This window comes from Arvicanthis niloticus, chromosome 11 (assembly GCF_011762505.2).
Source record: "Arvicanthis niloticus isolate mArvNil1 chromosome 11, mArvNil1.pat.X, whole genome shotgun sequence".
In the NCBI taxonomy this organism is placed as follows: domain Eukaryota; kingdom Metazoa; phylum Chordata; class Mammalia; order Rodentia; family Muridae; genus Arvicanthis; species Arvicanthis niloticus.
The window spans coordinates 4,964,083-4,986,222 of record NC_047668.1 but is presented as its reverse complement, the minus strand read 5'-3'; the positions used below and the strand labels follow the sequence as shown (position 1 = coordinate 4,986,222).

Here is a 22,140-nt window from a genome sequence, read left to right as displayed (position 1 = left end):
ATTGGCCTCGAACTCACAGAGATCCACCTGCCTCTGCCTCCTGAGTGCTGGGGTTAAAGGCGTGCATCACCACCGCTCCCACACAGCTGACATCATTATTTGATTAGAATTTCTACTTGTGCTATGGATTCATTGTAAGAAATGGATTCATTGTAAGCTTTCCTGATGATAACAAGTATAAATAATAAAGAGACAAAAGTAGAATTAATAAAAAGGAAAGCAGGTTACGGAGGTGTAATTTTTGAAGTCCAGATAAGAAAAACGCAGCCTTTAGCCTGAATATTAGGAGGTGTACGTGGTAAGCTTCTTGAGAGGGGACAGAATGGACAACACAGCAAAGAAGCTGGCCGGGAAAGGGGCTGTGCACAGAAGGAACAGCCTGCACGGGCCCAGGAGGGCAATTGCACCTCTGCACTACGAGGTCTTGAACTTCGTCCTGTCTCCTCCAAGCCAGGGACATGTAACTGCTTCATGCATAAGATAGTATCTTTGTCTTTCATATGTGTTTTACTGTAGCAGCAAGTATCTGCAGGCGCTACCCTGTCGAGCTTCTGTCTAATGGGTCATTTGGATCAGTTGACTAAAAATACCACCAATCCATGTTAACCTGTATTCTCATACATGCACTTTAAAAACTTGCTTTAACATTACGCTCTACCCAAAATAACTAGTGGCTTATAAAAAGTGAGTTAAAATTCAGACAAAGTTGGGCTGCGTTCTGTGAAAATTATTCCTACACACTGAAGTTATCTGATAAACTTTGCAGTCTTCTTACTGTGCAACAACAGTGGTTGGGGGTCTGTGTTACAATTTGTCACTGTTCCGTTACTTTGCTGACTTCAAAGGTTTTCTGTATGTTTGGATGAAATTTATCTTTCATGAAATCCTTGAAAATCTACAGAAAATACTGTAAGTTTTCACCAGATATGTTTGATGTAACACTTAGGTTGAGGGAATATAAACTCTAAGACTACTGTTACCTGACTGACACTTGTGATCTAACTGTTGAAAACAATTGGGAATGTTGACTAGAATACTTAGTCATTGAAAAGGAAAAATAAAACTAAAATCAATCACCTTTGAGAAATATAATAAGTTAAATCAATCCAGTTAGATTTTTCTTTCTTATGTAAGTATTGTGTTAACTTTTTATAGTCAGAATTATCATCTAGCGACGATGAGAGTGAGAATTTTCACAGACCATGTCCAAGACTGAAACACTTCAAGGATCGTAACAGGAACACCAGAAAAGGCTCCGAAGCCCAAAAGAAACGGATTCAAGTAAAGGTAATCTTTCCTTACTCTTTTTTTGAATGTATATTTGTTACATTCATACATGTGCATGTGGATTAGAATCCGTGTCTATGTGTATATGCTATGTTAACATGTGATAGATAGATAGATAGATAGACAGACAGACAGATAGATAGAATTGAAAAAAATTTTAGTGTATGGGAGTTTTGCCTCTATGTATCTATGTACCATATATGTGCCTGGTGCCCACATAGGCTAGAAAAGGGTGGAACTGGAATTATAGATGATGGTAATCTACAGTGTGGGTGCTAGGAAAAGCAAATCATACTCTTAAGTGCTGAGCCATCCCTCCGGCCCCAGAAAACACATTTTTAAAAGAAGTACTTAACCACCAATTTTGTATTTCTTTTTTTTTTTTTTGTTTTTTAATTAAAAATCTCAAAGTGTACTACTTTGTGTGTGTGTGTGTGTGTGTGTGTGTGTGTGTGTTCTGGCTTTATCTTATTAGTGGTATGTTATCTTGAATGTTTAAATGAAGAAATTGAAATATATCGACTTTTTGTTCAATTTGAAGAAAATGTAGAACCAGACCTAAGTTTTAGGAAATTTGCTTTTTTCTTAAAACAAACAAAAACAATTTCTTAAAACAAACAACAATAAAAACTGGGACTGGAGAGATAGGTCAGTGGATGAGAGCACTGGCCGCTCTTGCGGAGGACCAAAGTTCAAGTCTCAGCCCACATGGTGGCCAGCGCCCGTATGTCACTTTATTTCTAGAGGGTCTTCTGGCCTCCATAGACACCAGACATGCACGTAGTACATAGATATACATGATATATATGTAGGCAGCTTACTCACAGACAGAAAACTAAAACTTAAAAAAAAACCAACAAAGATAATAAATAAATAAAAGAACCAGTACTGCTAATTTGTGACATTATTGCTTTGTATGGGTGGCAGGCGTTGGTGCATGCCACAGTGGGAAAGCGGCTGTCAGAGGACAAACTGTGGGAGTCAGCTCCTCCTCCCTCCGGGTCGGACACAGGTCATCATCTTGGTCATATTCACACCAGCTCACTGATTCCATTTCCCTTAGCTCTGTTCATTAGTTTAAGTATTTGAGAAACACTCGGTAGCACATGTCCCTGTCTAGTTAGTGCTTCTGATAGTCAGTGTTTTCATGCCAGAGCTTAACTTCTATCTCTCTAGTCTGTTGGGAAACATCTAGCAAGCCAGCAAGAGTCTTAAATGGTGTTTTATCTAACATTATCAGAAGAAATTTTACACAGATGTCTTTTGTTGTTGTTGTTGTTGTAGTTTTTAATCTTGTTTTGTGTGTGTGTGTATTTTAAAATATTGACAAGAAAGCCACTTCCTTAAGAGCAACAGTGTTGTGCGAGGCAGTGGTGGCGCACGCCTTTAATTCCAGCATTTGAGAGGCAGAGGCAGGCGGATTTCTGAGTTCGAGGCCAGCCTGGTCTACAGAGTGAGTTCCAGGACAGCCAGGGCTACACAGAGAAACCCTGTCTGTGTCTGTGACTTAGTAGGCAGCTCTGGGTCACAGTTAATTGTGTTGTTCAGTGTTGTTCCCACATCAAGAATGTGTAAGGTCCTGGTCATGTCATGATCTCTGTATTACATATTATATACATGTATTGAAATGCCTTAATATGTGCAATTACATGCAAAATCAATTTTTGAAATAAAAACTTAAAAATATACTTCCCAGAACAAGAACTGCAAACAAAAATTATTTTCATCTCCGTGGGGTATCTTCATGTTTCTTGTTTTTCCACAGACTCTAGCTCGGAGGTTTTTAGACGATGAAGCAGCGGTTTCTGGAGAGGATGCAGACTGTGTCTCCTCAGATGAGGGTGATGACTCTGAGAACGAGCAGGATTCCTCACTCCTCGACTTTGTAAATGACCGGACGCAGCTTTCACAGGCTATAAATGGTAAATGCCGTCATGACACTTGGTAATTTCAGTGTGTCTGTTGTCATCTTTTTTAAAAGATGATGCTCATAAGCTTGGCTTTAATTAAGGGATTAAATGCAGTATGTACAAAACCTTTATTTGTTCACTTTCATTTGAATTCTGAAATACTAGTTTTTAGATCCATTCGTTTATAGATTCTGAGTACTCACGTGTCTCCAGATTTACCTCAGTGGTTCAAGCATCAACTGTTCATTTAACCGGGACTCAGTGCCTGCCTTAAGCTGTCTTCAGAAAATGAAGAGCAGGACCACAACCCTCTATTCAGAACAAAAGCATGAAAAGACTTCACGACAAAACTGACTTACAGAAGGACTTTTTTAAAAAAAAGCTCAAACAGTAAGAGAAGAAATGCAGTCAACCAGAAAGGAAAATGTACTGAAAAGCTTCTGTGAGACAAGAACATTGATAGTTTTGGTGTAGGAGAAAGTGGGGAAACGCAGGCTTTTTACGTGTTGCGAATACTGTTTTTAAAAGCTGTAGCAAAAGTACTTAAACCATACATGAAAATAACAAGAATTTCTCTGTAATTTTAAAAAGCTTTGAAGTATTTTCTTTGAAAGGTGCTTTGCCTAACTAGAGATAGGGGTCTCTCCTCTTCATTGTAGCCACTGCATGGGCCCAGTTGCACAGACGTCCACCTGTCCCTCCGGAGGCTCCTGCCGCTCTCTCAGAATCCTGGGAGCTTTGCTGGCCGGAGTCTAGTCCTTTTCCCTCACCAGTCCTGTCCTTGGAGGAGCGAGCGCTGTCACCCTGTGCATTGTGCAGCCATCCAGCTGCCCTTCCACTGTGAGGAGATTGACTAATACCAGACTGGGACCTAACGGGTCTGCATGCCCTGCTTCCCGCTCTTGATGAAGTCCTTGTAGTCAAGGAGTGCTGCTGCCTGAGGGCCTTTGAATTGTTGTTATCTTTGAATCTTAACAGATTTTACTGAAATCTGCAAAAGCCATGTGAATGACTGAGCACGGAAGGCACTATGCTATGAAAAATGTGGAGAACTGTGTCCAAAAGCATGTTTTTCCCTTTAATCTCGTGGTCCTTAGGAAACTTTGCTGCTTTAAATTAGACCAGACTGCAAAGACAGAGTCAATAAGACAGATCTGATCTTTCAAAGGCCAAAGTATTGATGAGCCAATCAGAATAGATCTCACTTCAGGGGCAGCCAGTCTGACTCTTTGCTCTGAATGTACTGTGAATGCCCAAACATTATTTGACCACATGGTTTTCTGAAAGCAGATCTCCTTATCTGATAAATTTAGTAAAGTTAGTGTTTTCTTCAATTGCTTTTATTAATCCGAATTGCCAAATGCCTTTCACCCAACTAAACAGTGATTTCAAAGGTAAAACTTTCAACATCATTATTAGTGTTCTTTTGAGAGTTTTTTAAAATTATTATTTTTTAAAGATAGGCTCTCACTGCATAGTTCTGGCTGGAACCCACTTTGTAGAGCAAGCTGACCTAAAACTCAGAGAGCTGCCTGCCTCTGTCTCCTGATTATAGGATTAAAAGCATGCACCATCACACCTGGCCTCTGACAACATTTTAAATAATTGTTTTTAGGATTCTCCCCCCTCCCATCTTTCTCTCATTATTTCTTTTAAATTTTAATTTTTCATAAAAACATTTTATCCTAGAAATTATAGGTGGATCTTTTATTTCTTGGTTGGTGTTTTGTAACAGGATCTCACTGTGTTAAGCCAGCCAGACTTTAGACTTGCTAAGTATCCAGGGTGCCAGGTCAGTCACCGCAGATCCTCTTGCCTCGATTTCTGGAATACTGAGGTGTATTTAGGTTTGGGATGAGATCTCACCATGTTGCTCAAACTGATGTATACATACAAACATACATCTGGGTGCGTGCACGCGCGTGGGTGCGCATGTGCGTGTGTGCGTGTGCATGCACACATGCATATTTGTGTGTATCTTCTCTATAAACCTTTGCTTAATGTTGAGCCAAGTAAATCTGGAGTAGTCAGAGTTAAATGACAATTTTCATGTAACTGATATTGCTACTTCATTTTTAATTCTTATCGTTACAGATTCTGACATGAGAGCTATTTACATGAAATCTGTACGTAGTCCATTGATGGGCACTAAGTACAAAATGGTCCGTGAGAAGCACACCAACAGGAACATTTTCTCACAGGTATATACCTCTGAAATAATTGTGGACTTTTTTAATTGTAATTTTAAATACAGTACAATTAATAAAGCTTCCATTTCATTTCTAAACTTAGAGAGTCAAAGGTAGCTTGGATAGTTTTACTATGAATTTCTTTCTCATCAGGAGAATTAGTTTAAAGAAAATGAATAGAATTTGATCATCTACTAGCTAATTTTTTTTTGTATGTCATACTTTTAAAATGTTTTCCTTTTTCATAAAAATGTTTCTAGAAATTACATGTGGATCTTTCATTTCTTCCTTTATTGGTATTTTGTGATAGGATTTTACTCTGTGCCGAACTTCCCATGAATCCACAGTGCCACATGTAACCAGAGCTTCCCCACCTCCTCTGCAGGCCGGCTTGTTGTCGGGCTTTGGATGAGATTTTATTGTGTTGCTCATGCTGATATCTGATTTTTACCGACTGTAGTCCTGGGGATCAAACCCAGGGCCTCACTCCACACACTAGGCAGTTGCTGCACCTCTCTCCGTTACCTACATACACGCACTGGTCCTGAACTCGAGGCCCTTCCACTGAAAATCTTCCATATGGCTGGGATTACAAGCACACAGCAACATGCATGGATACGATAGCTTTCAATGTAGGCCATATTTTCTCTATCCATAAACTGCCATATTCTGCTGGATAATACAGCTATTTACATCTCTAGTTCTGTAGCACTTGGCACAGGTTTTTCTTGTTTACTTTTCTAGCTGCCTGCAGCGGACTGTAAATTTCTAGAACATAAGATGTTACTTGTTTGTTTTTTAATCTCCCAAGTTCCCATTTCTTTTTATAATGAATGTTCTTCGTAGATATTCATTTAATGGAATAAGAATTAGTTCCTCGCTGGGCGGTGGTGGCGCACACCTTTAATCCCAGCACTTGGGAGGCAGAGGCAGGTGGATTTCTGAGTTAGAGGCCAGCCTGGTCTACAGAGTGAGTTCCAGGACAGCCAAGGCTATACAGAGAAACCCTGTCTTGAAAAACCTAAAACAAACAAACAAACAAACAAACAAACAAAAGAGTTAGTTCCTCAAAGAATGTAAATTCAGACTAATTATAAATTTAAATATTTCTGCCTGTTTTTTTTTTTACAGATTCCTGAGCAAGATGAAAACTATTTAGAGGACAGTTTTTGTGTTGATGAAGAAGAGTCTTGCAAAAGCCTGTCAAGTGAAGAAGAAATTTGTGTTGATTTTAACTTGACTAAGGATTCCTTTACAGATGAGGACAGAAGATATAAAACCCGATACGCAGTAAAGCGCAGACAAATGAACAAGAGACAGAACTACACACGGTCAGGAAAGAAATTGTCTAGAATTATCTTACCCGAGGAGGAGTCAAGTGAGGAAGAAAACACCGCCAGTGACAGAGAGGACTCTGGTGCTGGTGGCCGCGCTGCTGATGAGCATACACAGCAGGGCCAGCGCTGGGCTTCGGGGCCATCGGGGTCCTCAGTGCAGCCCAAGATCCTTTCTAACCCAGCAGGGAATCAGTCATCCGGGCAGAGACTACAGCTGCTACCCAATATGAAGGATGCTGTTCCTAGAGCCTTGAACCTGAAGGCTCAGAGCCATAATCCAATCAAATCTCCTTCACCGCCATGTCCTGGTGCTGAGTCAGGGAAGGAACGTGGGAACCGGCCAGTTCAGGTGAAGGTGTGTATGAAAAGGAAGGAAGGTACTGTCGCTGATGCCTGTGTGTGTGTGTGTTGAATTTTATACTAAATAACTCAGTCAAAGAAAAAATAGTGTTTTGTTTTGTTTTGTTTGAAACAGGGTCTCTTGTAGCCCAGGTGAACCTCAAACTTGAACCTGGGGAGGCTGGCTGCCGGCCTCACTCTAGGTTCAGTGAGAAGTGCGCCATGTAAAAGATTATGCAAAGAGTGGTAAGGCAGGACACGAAGTCTTTCTGGGCTCTGCAAGTTTAATTATAGCATCCAGTTCACTCTTGTCTCCACTTGTTTTTCATTTAAATATCTATCTTAGGGTTTATACTAGAGTACAGATATAGTATTTTTCTTTATAACCCTTATTGTATGATTGTATCTTTTTTTTCAACCATTCAGAATTGATGTATATCTGGTTGTTCCTAATCTCTCATTCCGCTTGTGTGTCCTTGATCAAACCTATGTGTGTGTTCTGCGTCTCCAGCCTTTGATGTTTTCGACAAGTGCTTTTGGGTTTTGGTTTTTTGGGTTTTTTGGTTTGGTTTGGGTTGGTTTGGGTTGGGTTGAGTGTTTGTTGATTTGTTTTGTTTGAGATAGCTTTTCATCTGAGGCTGACCTTAGGTGTTAAGTTGTAGAATTATTGAGACTTAACACCATGCCCAGCCAATCTGTTTTTTTTTTTTTTTTCTTTAATTCTTGTGTTTGTTTTGTTTCTCCATATAGCCCTGGCTGTCTTAGAAGAAAAGTCTGTAGACTAAAGTGGTGATGAACTCAGAGATCCATGTGCCTTTGCCTCCTACGACAGGGGCTACCACTACCTGGATTTTCTAACTTTTCCATAGGGTTTTGCTGTTTTTTGTTTGTTTTTTATACAATTTAGAATTCCTGATTGTTTAAACCTCATCAACAGAATACAGTCTATCTAGTGAGAAATGGCATTAACATGAAGTTCCAAGGTAGCATTTTTCCTGTGATAGCAAATGACATACGAGCATTTGCATTTGTGTTTGGAGAACACTTCTAGTCAGTTGCTGAGGGATTTGCCAACAGTGCAGGCATTACATACACCTTGGCTTCAGTGTCACGGGCTAAAGGGTTCTTTGATGGATCAGATTTTAAGAAAATTCTCTGTCTTCACCTAACTAGTTCTTGCTTTCTGCTTTCATGTAATAGAATTATTTTTACACTGAATGATTTTTTAAGATGTATTTATTTTTATTTATATGAGTACACTGTAGCTGTCTTTAGACAGAAGACTGGATAGGATCCCATTACAGATGGCTACTGGGAAGTGAACTCAGGACCTCTGGAAGAGCAGTCAGTGCTCTTAACTGCTGAGCCATCTCCCCAGACCATTGATTTTTTTTTTTTTAACATTATTTTTTTTTTTAAAGTAAAGGTCTGGGTGTACATATGATTTCTACATAAAGAACTCACTCTGAACAGGATTTAGCTGCTAAGAGAACTCGGGTTTATTTGGGCTTAGTTCATTTCCAGGACTCTTATTTTGTTTCTGACCTCTGCATGTCAGCTAGTCATGTATCTATTGTTTTCTTTACATTGCTGGTCCAGATCCTTGGAGCCTGTGTGGACGAGGTCTGTGTTCTAACACTGCGCTACGTCTTCAGCTCTAATTATTTTTAAGTCTTACTAAGAAACTGGAGATAGCTTAGCAGTTAAGAGCAACTTGTTTTCTTGAAGAAAACCTACATTCAGTTCCCAGCTTCCATTTTCAGTGTTCCTGCAACTCCAATCTGAGGGGTTCACATACCCTTCTCTGGCCTCTGTGGGCACCTGCATACATGTGATGCACACACATACACTCAGGCACATACACATAAACATTACTAGGGGTGGGCAGAAGCACCTGCCATCTAAGCCTGTTGAGTTTGGTCCTTGGTTCCCATGGAGAGGTTGATGTAAAGAACTGATTCCAGATTGTCCTGTGATTTCTACAGGTGCACAAGGGCATGCACCCATGCACCCATCATGTAATAATGCAATATTTAAAACTATCACTGTATTGCTGGGCTTTATACACAGCTCAGTGGGACAGTACTTGCCCAGCACATACAAGATGCTAGGTACAGTCCCTACTACCACTTTTCATCCCTGCCAAGTCCCCAAAAATGATAAAAGGAAAAAAAAAAAGGTTACTAAAGGGTTAGGGATGTAGCTTAATGGTAGAACACTTGTTTAGCATGCAAGGGGCCCTGGGTTCACTACTACAGAACAGAGAAACCCAAACACAATGAAGGTTCACTTTCACCTAGAAAGAGTTTCTGCTTATCTAATCTCAGTTTTTCAATAAAATCTTGTCTCGAGTCCTTATTCCTGAGATGTGTTTCAGTCTGCTTTCATGTTATCAAGACATTCCCTAGCTTAAAAAATATGTTATCTTTGAAAATGTATTTTCTTCCCTGTTTGGCTGTAGACTTCACTGTATTTCATCGTGACTTTCCATTCTCCTATTGATTGCTGTCAGCTGTGGCTTTACTTTGAATTGTTAGCGTGGTGACTTACATTATTGAGTCACTTGGTTACGATAAAGTTTAAATGATGAAGTTTTTCAGTAGGAAGAGCCAGGTGACATTCATGTACTGATGCATACATATCCAGCGGACTATGTGTGACCCGTGCTTTCCCCTCTTTCAGGCTGATGAGGACGAGCACAGTGCCACCTCGGCAGCACCCTGTTCTACTTTCCTACCACATGTGGCCGAGGTACAAACAGCCCCTAGGCATCCGCAAGAAGGAAACAGGGCTTGCATTCTTGTAGACAGTCGTGAAATCACTACCGGTTTGGAAATAATCTCTTCGCTAAGAACAGTTCATGGGTTACGAGTGGAGATCTGTCCTCTTAATGGCTGTGACTACATCGTAAGCAACCGGATGGTAGTAGAGAGGAAGTCTCAGTCTGAAATGTCAAGTAATACTGGTAAGAACAAGTTCATTGAGCAGATCCAGCGCCTGCAAAGCATGTTTCAAAGAATATGTGTAATTGTGGAAAAAGACAGAGAAAAAGCAGGTTTGTATTTTCAAATATTTGTGAGACTGTAAACAGAATTAACTATTGCTTAGTTCATTCTTCTGCTGTCAGAGTGTGTCATTTCATACTTAATACCACTATGTTTTTGTTAGTTGTTGTATTTTAATGAGGCCTATGAAGACTGAACAGTAAGAAACCACAATCATAGAATCAAGGAGATGACCAATCATAAGAAAAGATGAATTTGTTAAACAGTACAGTCATGGGAAGAAAGAGGACTCAGATGCTTAGGAGTCAGGGTGTGTGGGGTTGGTGGGAAGAGCTGAGTTACTCCGGGCTGAACAACGTCTTTGATAAAGTGCAGTAAATGTTTGTGTAACTGTAAGTATAAGTGGTGGTGTACATGACGGGGAAGGGAGGATTCATTCTAAACATGGCAAGACTGGATTTACACAAGTCGCTGAAATAGGTGCGCCTAGGTTGCACCTACAAATGCAAGATTGGGCTTATCGCTGTAGGATTTCTCTGGTGTGAGCTTAATCAGTGGAGGATCTGTTGAGAACAGTGAACATCCTTGGCTATAGAGCCAGCAGATGCACTGATGTTGAGAACAGTGAACACCCTTGGCTACAGAGCCAGCAGATGCAGTGATGTTGAGAACAGTGAACACCCTTGGCTATAGAGCCAGCAGATGCACTGATGTTGAGAACAGTGAACGCTCTGGGCCTCAGAGCCAGCAGATGCACTGATGTCTGCTTTCTCTGCCGCTTTGTTGGTATTTCATTGACAAAGCGTTGACTGAATGACAAGAGTTTAGTGCTGATGGGATGCTTGCTTCCCCTGCTCATCTCATGGGGTTACAAGGATGAGATAAAACCATGGTATTAAAAGCTATTATGGAAATACTGGGAAACTTGAGTAAAAGGGAATACTGGTTTATACTGGTTTGTGAAAAACATTGGTTTAGAGATTGGACAGCATTTCCTTCCTCGTGCTTCTGGGGTGGATGACTACAGTGTGCTGTGGTTGTGCCTTGGATAAGCTTTTATATGTGTGTGTGTGTGCACGCGTGTGTGTGCGTGTGTGTGCGTGTGTGTGCGTGTGTGTGCGTGTGCGCGCGCGTGTGTGTGTGTGTGTGTGTGTGTGTGTGTGTGTGTGTGTGTGCGCGCACGTACATGCATCTTTCAGAAATGGGCTCCATTTGTTGTTGTTCTTACCCTGACTGGAACATTGAGGGGTGAAGAAAACTCTTAAAACAGAATGGAAACGGATCTGGTAGAAATGCTGGAAACGGCTTACTGACGAGCTTACTGTAGACAACGTTAGAAGGCCGTCCAGGAATCTTAGTCACTGGAATAAATAGACAATTTTATATCAACTAAGTCAATATTTAATGAGCTTTTTAATAAGTTAATTTCAGATCAGATATTAGAGAATCAATTTAAAGCTTAATTGTAGTTTCTCATTAGTAAAAGGTACGATAACTCAACGATGAGATGGTAGAATTCTATAATAAAGTGTATCAACTACTCTCCCTGATTTTATCACTAAACATATTTTTCCTAAATATGAAAATTTTAGGAGACACGTCAAAAATGTTTAGAAGATCGAAGTGCTATGACAGTTTGCTGACTGCCTTAGTTGGTGCTGGAATCCGAATCCTTTTTAGCTCTGGACAAGAAGAGACTGCAGATTTACTGAAGGAGCTATCATTGGTGGAACAAAGAAAGAATGTTGGTATTCATATTCCAGCACTGCTGAGCCCTAGTAAACGTGAGGCACTTCAGTTCTATTTAAGTATTCCCAGTGTAAGTTACATAACTGCCTTAAATATGTGTCACCAGTTTTCATCTGTGAAAAAGATGGCTAACAGGTATGTCTGTTTTACTAGTATTTTTAAATGGTTACTATGTTTTTTAAATTGCATTTGTGTGTGTGTGTGTGTGTGTGCGCGCGTGCGCACATACATGCATCTCCCTGCCTACCACAGTGTACACATCAAAGTCAAAGAACAGTTTGTGGCAGTTGGTTCTCTCCAACCCGTGAAGTCTGAGGAATCAAACCTACGTGACGCGGCTCAGCGGCAGACGACAGTTACCCTTTATGACTAATTTCTCCTTTCTTTATGCTTATCCATAGTTGTTAAGATGTCCATCTTAGAATTCCCACTGGTACCTTACTATTTTTTACATCACTTCCCCCCAACGCCCCTAGCCTTTCCCAGCTACCTTCCCTCAAACCTATCCCATGCCCTTCCCAAGCTGACAGCCTCTTTTTATTATTGTTAAACACATATATGTGTGTGTATGCACACATATATGTAAGGACAACCTGCTGAACTGTTTTTGTGTGTATATGGTTTCAAGGCTGACCCTGACCATTCTGCACTGGGCAAGTGAGGGGGCTGGTCCCTAGTGAAGGCAAATTCTTTCTCCCAGAAGTCATTAGTTGCATTCTTTGTGAATAGGATCCTGAGAAAACCTTCCTCATGCACGTTAGCATGTGCATTGACCCAGCCTTGTTTATACAGTCATTTCTATCTCATCTCTATCCTTGTACTGGTCCAGCTTCTCACCTTGTCTTCCTGCTCAGACACTTTGTCCTGTCCATAATCCTACTGCTAGACTTCCTGTTGGGCTTGCTTTTCATTTCCAGTATTTCGGGTTGGTTTGTCTTCACTGTCTTTGTTACTGTTGTTTTTCTTGAATCCTTCTTCTGTATTTTGCGTTATCTTATCTCATACAGCTGTCTGTATTCCAGCTGAGTTTATTCTCTGAATGTTTACCATCACTCTTGTGAATTCTGTCTGGGATCTCATCTAACACACTCTCACTAGATGCCATTATTGTATGTCAAGTAATTCCTGGAGTTGTCTTGGGTTTTGTGTTTTATTCTTCCACGTGTTGCATCTGTTATTCTTGCCTTGTTTTTTTTTTTTTTTTATCACATATATTGTGTCCATGTAATGAGTGTAAAATCTTGTCTTAAAGTTTAAAATCTTATATCTAATTTCTGTGGTTACTAATAAAGTTGGTAAATATAATTGTGTCATTTCCCCCTTTTCCTTCCCGTCTCTCTTATGTCACCTTGCTCCTCTCACTCGCATATTGATGGCCTCTACTTTGTTGCATACATACACAAAATTATATAACCTTCTGAGTCTGTATTACTTATGAGTATGATTTCAGGGCTGACCACTTGAATCAACTAATTGGGACCCATCCCTGGAAAAGAGTAATTGCCCCTCTCTCTGTAGTCTGTAGTCATTAGTTGCCTATAGTTCTTTGTCTGTGGGTATGGTCCTGAGAGATTTGCCCCCTGCCATGTTTAATATGTCTGTTGGTATTTACTTCGTCAGGTATTGTTTAAGTCTCCATGGGTGTAGCTTCCCTGTCATTTCTAGGAGACACAGTCTCACAGATCCTGGTCCCGTGGCTCTTGCTGTTTTTTCCTGAGCCTTTCATGCAGGAGTTGTATTGTAGATGTGTCCACTGAGTCTGGGCACCTTAAAATCATTTGATCTCTACATTTTGACCAGTTGTGGTTTTCTGTAGTGATCTCCATCTGCTGCAAAGAGTTTTTTGTTTTACGTGTGTGTGTGTGTGTGTGTACGTGTGTGTGTGTGTGTGTGTAAGTAATTTATATTTTTTCAGGAGCCATCATAGAAGCTAAAAACTACCAGGAATCTTTCCTAAAATGAATTTTTCCTGGGCCTTGCTTACCAGAGCAAATCTGTGGCAGACCCAGCTCAGGAAGAACAGCTGCTAGTTATTAGGTTCTATGATGGCTCCTTACCTCTTCTCCTATGATGGCTCCTGACAGTGTGTGTGTGTGTATTATGTGTATATAAACATGCATGCATGCATGCTTTGCCTCCATGTGTGTCAAATCCCCAAGTGGTACTGGAGTAACAGTTGAATTATGTTAGATGCTGAGAATTGAACCTGATTTTTCTAGAAGAGTAGCCAGTACTCTCAACTATCTCACCATTTCCTAAAAGAAGCTTCTTTATTGAAGACAGAGTTACATTTACCTTGCCACTCTCGTCCATTGTGGTCTGCTGTCTGGTACTATGATGTTAGATCTAGGGGAGGGACTTTCAGGTCAAACCCTACTTGAATCTTCTAAGGTCTGGGTCCTAAATGCGTGGAGTCTTAAGCATCAGGGGTTTACCTTAAACCTCAGAGAGGCAACCAAGGGTCACATCAATAGCCTCTATTGTTATAGGAGTCTCTCATCTTCCTCTAACTACTGAAAAGGTTGTTTCTCATGCGTGCTACTAGGGTTCTTTTAGTCTATGAATCTTATGGGAAGCATTGTCATCCCTCTTTCAAGGTGGCTCTAAGTTTTATGGATTTGACAGCAAAAACTAACCTACACTTTTTCAGAGGTATCAACCCCCAGGCACCTAAGGACTTTCCCCAAAGTCCCCAACTCTTAAAGGTCCAGTCTTCCAATATTGGCAATCTTCGCTTCAGGGCCCTACAAATGATTAATTTGGGAAAGATTTTAGAGATGTATATTCTAATGCATCTGAAGTTTTAAGTTTTTGTAGATGACTGTTTGAGACAGTCCCATTCTGTAGCCTTGGAACTATGTAGACCATGCTTTCTCCAAACTTTGCTTTCAAAAGGCTGGTATTGCAGGAGTACACTACCATGCCCAGTATATTGTTGAAGGTTTAAACAAAACAAGCTTTCATACTGTTGGCCTAATGCTATTAACTGCATGTATAGCGGAAGAGGAAGCTTTGCGTTTGTGCTGGTAACTGAATGAAGCGCCTCCTACCAGCTAGGCAAATGCTCCTCCACTGACTTACATCTGTATCATGAGCCATGATAAAAATAGTAATTTCATAAAAGCCAATTTCACTATTTTTTTTTGTTTTCAGCTCCCCTGAAGAAATCTTCACATGTGCGCAAGTAACTCGTCAAAAGGCTGAGGAGATCTATAAATATATTCATTATATATTTGACATGCAAATGTTGCCAAATGATCTTAACCAGGAAAGACAAAAATCTGATACATGATCAACATTCAGAGTCACTATGAAAGAACTTTCATGATGCTAATATACTTCAATAATCATTGTAGTTTGTGACTGCCAGTTAAAAATATGTATTTCATCTCTTAATGATCTTTATATTGTATATACCTTTTTATTTATAGACTATATAATTTATTTTTAAAAGGAAATCTTTAATGTTCCATAATCATTTTGATTAGACTGTGAAACAAAATTTTAATGAATAAATCAAGACTGTTAGAAATGTTGTTCAGAGTGGTTTAAGCATCTAAGAAAAGAAGCCAAAGGGCTGGGAGATGTTCAGCTGCCTAAGTGTTTGCTGCACAAGCCTGACAACCGGAGTTCCTCCCTGTGCTGGCTGGTCTTATGTCAACTTAAGCTATCTGAAGGGAGGGAACCTCAACTGAGAAAAGATCTACTTACTATATATAAGTAGTTATTGATGGGAGTGGGTGGACCTAGCCCATTGGTGGTGGTGCTATCCCTGGGCTGGAGGTTCTGGGTTCTGTAAGAAACCAAGGTGAGCAAGTCATACCCTCCATGGCCTCTGCATCAGCTCCGGCCTCCAGGTGCCAGCCCAGCTTGAATTTCTGCCCTGACGTCCTCCAATGAAGAGACGTATAAGCCAAATAAACCCTTTCTTCTGCAACTTGATTTTTGGTTATAGTGTTTCATCTTCATCGAAGCAATAGAAACCCTAAGACAATTCCCAATACCCATGTAAAAGCCAAATACAGTGATGGAATCAAAGTGCTGGGGCTTCAGAGACTGGAGGGAAGATATTAGGAGTTTGCTAGCTCGTATGGCAAAGTTGCTGAGTTCAGTGGAAAACTTTGTCTCGCAAAAAAAAAAAAAAAAAAAGATGAAGAGTGATAGATGAAAATAGACCATGTCAGTTTTCTAGCCACCACACAAACAATTCCTGGCTGTGTGTTCACATCTGCAAAAATAGAAAAGATGAGTATGCTGACTGATGACATACTCCTGGAATACCAGCACATTGTAGGCTAGCACAGTAGGCACATGATTTTGAAGCTAGCCTTGGCTACAAACAAGATGCTGTCTCAAAAAAGCATAAAAGCAATAGTATTTTAGAATTTTCCTAATAAGTACTATGACCTATGATTGGCAAAAACTTTATAATAAATTTGTGCTGTATGTGAATTATAATATATAACATTGTAAGTATACTAAGTCCAGGGGACCTGAAGAGATGGCACAGAGGTTAAAAGCACACACTGCTCTTGTATGCACAACAACCCCATGCGGTAGCATAAACTGCCTAACTCCAGCTTCAGTGTATCCAATGTCTTTGGCCCTCTTAGGCGGTGCACTGACATTGTGCAGACATACATACAAACATTAAATTGATAGATAGTAAAATATGGATATGAAACAAATGATCTAATAATTAAAGTCAAATGTCCAAGTAAATATATCATTACCACCAAATAAAGCTTCCATCCAAGTGTAGTCCAATACTTAACATCAACTTTTGTTTTGATTCCTCTTACGCCGTATTTTAAGATGTGCCTGTTTATATGTGCAATGTGACTTCCTTCTGTCAGCTTTCCCCGCCTCCATACTTTCTAAAGTCCCAGATGTTCCTCATCCTACATCTCACAGTAACTTCAGAACTCATCTATTTCAATTTGTGTTGTTCATAATTGTGTTGATCGTAAAAATAAGACCTTGAAACTAGCTTGTTCATATTTACACTGGTAAATTTAGAAACACTGCCCAGAAACCTTTTTTTTTTTTTACAAAAGGTACTCCATTCTGAATTTTGATCATCTGATATTTTAAAACCTGATCTCCTGCTTGCCACTAATCTCTTAATCTACTGTTCAAAATTGTGTTATAACCAGAGAAAAAAGTATTCAAATATATTGGCTAGCATGCAATTAGTGAATACTTCTCAGATCTAAATTCACATATTCAATATCTATTCAGTTTAAAAAAAAAAAAAACACTGCAAGCTATAAAGGAGATTTAATGATTTTCTTCTAAAATGTTACCTATCACCTCAACCAGCACAGCATCAGGTTGCATATTGACAACACAAATTCGATTTTGTTTAGGGTGATTCTAAAACAACCTTCCTTTTATTCTCCAGCTGGAATAACTGTAGGTTCTTTGGGAGAGAGGTATTACTGGAGATTCAACCTGGTACTTTCTGCATGGCAGACAAGTGTTCTAATAGTTACCTCCAGCCTCTTCCCTCCACTTCATGTTTTTTTTTTATATTTTTATATTTTAAAAACATTTATTCATGTTTTTCTTTGTGGTTTTGTGTGTGTGTGTGTGTGTGTGTGTGTACATTAAGTCTATTACCCGTGGCAGCAAGAAGAGTACTCAATCTCCTGGAGCTGGAATTACACGTAATTGTTTATTACTAAACATAGGTACTGGGCACCAAATTCATGTCCTCTTAACTGCTGAGCCATCTCTCCACTCCCTTAATTTTGTTTTTGAGATGGGGTCTCAGTAAATTGCCCAGGTTAGTCTCAAACTTGAAGTTCCTCCTGACTCAATTTCCTGAGTAACTGGTATTAATTACATGACTGAAACACCAAGCCTAGGCTTAATTAAAAAGCCTGCTCTATATAGTGAAGTCCAGGGCAGCCCAGGTACACAGTACGACCCTGACTTAGGTAGAAGAGAGAGACAGAAACAGAGTCAAATAGGAATGAATAATTTATTTCTTACTATATGTTCCAGTGAGTTTTTAAGAAACAAATTAGAAAGCAGTAACAAAATGTATTATTTTCAAATAAAACAACAACAAATCCAGAAACAAAATACTTCACAAATTTACATTTTTATTTGAGTAGTCTATCTGGATGCAAAGGGTAGATGAATACATACATATGTCAAACTTTAAAACAATGGCAGAATGAAAGTTGTCGAAAGGGAAAACCTGTTTATTATGACATCATAATTCCTTGTAACAGTGGATCTATCAACTATAGCAGGGCTGCAGAATACAACAGAACCTGTCCTCTGGTTCCTTTTATTTATAAAATAATAAAGAACAATGAATTAGAGATAGATTTCATAAACAGACCAACATATAGTAAAAAATGTAAGAAGAACTATCAGACGAAAAAACATGTAAAACATAAAAACATGTAAAAAAAAGTTTGAATGACATAATTTTAACAGAGAAAGAACTCTGGCTTATAATTCCAGGCTGCATGATGCTAAACGTTTTCATTCTGGTATCCACGAATCCACACTGTTAACTCCAGCCCCTTACCTCTCCTCATTTAAGGGCTTTTAAATTTTTATTTAAAAATCTACTTGAGACATGATTACTAAAGTAAACAGATTTGGATGTTCAAGAGACTGACCTTTATATACTTTAATATTACAAACATAAAATTTACAAATGCATACACAGGCAAAATAATTGTACTTGTAAGCTATAACTCTGAGGTATGCTCTATAGGGTGTTTACCTTGCATACAAACATAAGACATCTTTGGAAAACAAATCTGCATTCCCTAATTACAAAGAAAATAGTGAGTCATCAAATGAGAATATAAGTATATTCTTCTTGATGGTAAAAGTCCTGCATATCATTTTACTGTCAGTCAGAATTGGAAAAGTAATAATCTTTCTCTTCTTCATCTGATTCTATATCATCAATGAAAAACTTTGGAATATCAGTGTTTTCATCTAAATCTGAAAAGAAAAATTTAATGAGAAGAATTAATACATTTCCATTGTAACAGAACTGAAAACAATACCAAGAAACTAAATGGTAGGTTTGTCTACTTGAGAACCAGCAAGATTTAATACCATCGAATAGAGATCATATTATAATGAAACTAAGCTACAAAATAAAGAAATATACCTTTGTTAAACAGGGCTTTTCGTGTTGGTATCGGAGATGAGAGATCAGTTTCAACCTATAAGAAAGTGCATGTTAGGACCTGAGCAGTTCCAGGGCACCAGCTCAGCACCCAATTCCAGAACACCCAGAGGAAGCTGTACTCATAGGAGGTCTAACATACCCAGGTACATAGGATAATAGGATCTCAGGAGCTTGGTCACACCCGGATTCCAGGATCCCAGAAAGCTGCCTGAATCCCAGGAGCTTTTATACCCAAGATATTCCATGACAAAACCCAAGTTCTCTGGATCACAGAGAGAGCTGAACTCTGGAAGGGGTTCTGACACAACCAAGATAACAAGACAGACAGGCTTCAGTTAGAAACAGTGAGTGCAGGTAGCACTATAGATAACCAGATTACTGAAACCAAGGTTACTTGGCATCATCAGAACCTAGTTCTCCCACCATAGCAAGTCCCTGAATACCTCATAACACCTGAAAAGCAAGAGTCAGATTTAAAATCACTTCTCATGTTGATGATGGAGGAATCTAAGAAGGACATAAATATTTAACTCCTCCAACACAGGTAAACAGGTAGAAGCCCTTAAAAAGGAACACAAAAATCCCTTAAAGAATTACACGAAAACACAACCAAACAGGTGAAGAAATTTGTAGAAAGATCCATCTAGGACATGAAAATGGAAGTAGAAACAATAAAGAAATCACAAAGGGAGACTACCCTGGAGATAGAAAACCTAGGAAAGAGATCAGGAGTCACCAACAGAATACAAGAGATAGAGAATGTCACGTGCAGAAGATACCATAGAAAACATTGAAACTACTGTCAAAGAAAATGCAAAATGCAAAAAGCTCCTAAATCAAAACATCCAGGAAATCCAGGACACAATGAGAAGGCCAAACCTAAGGATAATAGCTATAAATGAGAGTGAAGATTCCCAACGTAAAGGGCCAGTAAATATCTTCAACAAAATTAAAGAAGAAAACTTCTAGAAAGAGATGCCTATGAACATATAAGAAGCCTACAGAACTCCAAATAGACTACATCGGAAAAGAAATTGCTCCCGTCACATAATAAAAACATCAAATGCACAAAACAAAGAAAGAATATTAGCAGCAGTAAGAGAAAAAGGTCAAGTAACACATAAAGGCAGACCAGACTTCTCCAAAGAAGTCTTCTTCTACCAGACTTCTCACCAGAGACTCTAAAAGCCAGAAGATCCTGGACAGACCCTAAGAGAACACAAATGACAGCCCAGGCTACTATACCCAACAAAACACTCAATTACCATGGATGGAAAAACCAAGATATTCCATGACAAAACCAAATTTACACACTATCTTTCTACAAATCCAGCCCTACAAAGGATAATAGAGAGAAAAATTCCAACAAGGAGGGAAACTATAACCTAAAAAAGCAAGAAAGTAATCTTTCAACAAACCCAAAAGAACACAGCCACACAAACATAATAAATAAATAAATAAATAAATAATAAATAAACCTCTAATAACAAAAATAACAGGAAGCAACAATCACTTTTCCTTAATATCTCTTAACATCAATGGATTCAATTCCCCAATAAAAAGACATAGACTATCAGACTGGATATGTAAACAAGACCCAACATTTTTCCAGATACAAGAAACATACCTTAGTGACAAAGACAGATACTACCTCAGAATAAAAGGCTGGAAAATAATTTTCCAAGCAAATGGTTCGAAGAAACAAGCTGGAGTAGTCATTCTAATATCAAATAAAATCGACTTTCAATCAAAAGTTGTCAAGAAAGATAAAGAAGGACACGTCATACTGGTCAAAGGAAAAATCAACCAAGATGAACTCTTACTTCTGGACATCTATGCTCCAAATGCAAGGGCACCCACATTCATAAAAGAAACTTTACTAAAGTTAAAAACACACATTGCGCCTCACACAATAATAGTGGAGGATTTCAACACCCCACTCTCAGCAATGGACAGATCATGGAAACAGAAACTAAACAGAGATACAGTGAAACTAAGAATTTATGAACCAAATGGATTTAGTAGATATCTATAGAACATTTCACCAAAAACAAAAGAATATACCTTCTCAGCACCTCAGGGTACCTTCTCCAAAAATAGACTATATAATTGGTGACAAAACAGGCCTCAACAGATAAGGCTGATCTTCAATAACAAAAACAATGGAAAGCCCACATACACGTGGAAACTGAACAATGCTCTACTCAATGATGACTTGGTCAAGGAAGAAATAAAGAAAGAAATTAAAGACTTTTTAGAATTTAATGAAAATGAAGACACATCATACCAAAACTATGGGACACAATGAAAGCAGTGCTAAGAGGAAAACTCATACCTCTAAGTGCCTACAAAAAGAAACTGGAGAGAGCATACACTAACAGCTTGACAGCATACCTGAAAGCTCCAGAAGAAAAAGAAGCAAATATACCCAAGGGGAGTAGACTGCAGGAAATAATCAAACTCGGGGCTGAAATCAACCAAGTAGAAACAAACAAACAAACAAACAAAAACTGTATAAAGAATCAACAAAACCAGGAGCTAGTTCTTTGAGAAAAATCAACAAGATAGATAAACTCTTAGCCAAACTAACCAGAAGGCACAAGAGACATTATCCAAATTAATAAAATCAGAACTGAACAGGGAAACCTAACAACAGAAACTGAGGAAATTCAAAAAATCATCAGATCCTACTAAAAAAGCCTACTCAACAAAACTGGAAAATCTGGATGAAATGGACAATTTTCTAGACAGATACCAGTTACCAAAGTTAAATCAGGAGCAGATAAACCATCTAAATAGTCCCATAACCCCTAAAGAAATAGAAGCAGTCATTAAAAGTCTCTCTACCAAAAAAAAAAGCCCAGGACCAGGTTTTAGTGCAGAATTCTATCAGACCTCCAAGAAGACCTAATACCAATTCTCTATAAAATGTTCCACAAAATAGTAACAGAAGAAACACTACCTAATTCATTCTTTAATGCCAGGACTTGGGAGGCAGAGGCAGAGAGGCAGAGAGGCAGAGAGGCAGAGAGGCAGAGAGGCAGAGAGGCAGAGAGGCAGAGAGGCAGAGAGGCAGAGAGGCAGAGGAGAGGCAGAGAGGCAGAGAGGCAGAGAGGCAGAGAGGCAGAGAGGCCGAGAGGCAGAGAGGCAGAGAGG

The 22,140-nt window shown here is 39.1% G+C and overlaps 2 protein-coding genes across 4 annotated transcripts in view; one reads left to right on the top strand and one right to left on the bottom strand.

Annotated features, from left to right (window-relative positions):
• Positions 1 to 15,348, top strand: part of Fancm (FA complementation group M) — a 53,337-nt gene extending 37,989 nt beyond the window's left edge. Inside the window, exons 17-23 of one of the 2 annotated variants that reach the window (XM_076941828.1) lie at positions 1,156 to 1,287; positions 3,053 to 3,209; positions 5,292 to 5,398; positions 6,518 to 7,078; positions 9,745 to 10,027; positions 11,660 to 11,951; positions 14,970 to 15,348. In XM_076941828.1, coding sequence (XP_076797943.1) covers positions 1,156 to 1,287; positions 3,053 to 3,209; positions 5,292 to 5,398; positions 6,518 to 7,078; positions 9,745 to 10,027; positions 11,660 to 11,951; positions 14,970 to 15,108 — 1,671 coding nt within the window. In that variant the 3' untranslated portion in view covers positions 15,109 to 15,348. Of the gene's footprint in view, positions 1 to 1,155; positions 1,288 to 3,052; positions 3,210 to 5,291; positions 5,399 to 6,517; positions 7,079 to 9,744; positions 10,118 to 11,659; positions 11,952 to 14,969 lie in introns of both variants that reach the window. The other variant, XM_076941827.1, reaches the window with a different exon arrangement.
• Positions 15,349 to 18,623: 3,275 nt separating this feature from the next.
• The window catches only part of Mis18bp1 (MIS18 binding protein 1), a 46,317-nt gene continuing 42,800 nt past the window's right edge, over positions 18,624 to 22,140 (bottom strand). For both annotated transcript variants that reach the window (XM_076941826.1, XM_076941825.1), the window contains exons 15-16: positions 18,964 to 19,018; positions 18,624 to 18,791 (exon numbers count right to left, since the gene is read on the bottom strand). In XM_076941826.1, coding sequence (XP_076797941.1) covers positions 18,697 to 18,791; positions 18,964 to 19,018 — 150 coding nt within the window. In that variant the 3' untranslated portion in view covers positions 18,624 to 18,696. The remainder of the gene's footprint in view (positions 18,792 to 18,963; positions 19,019 to 22,140) is intronic.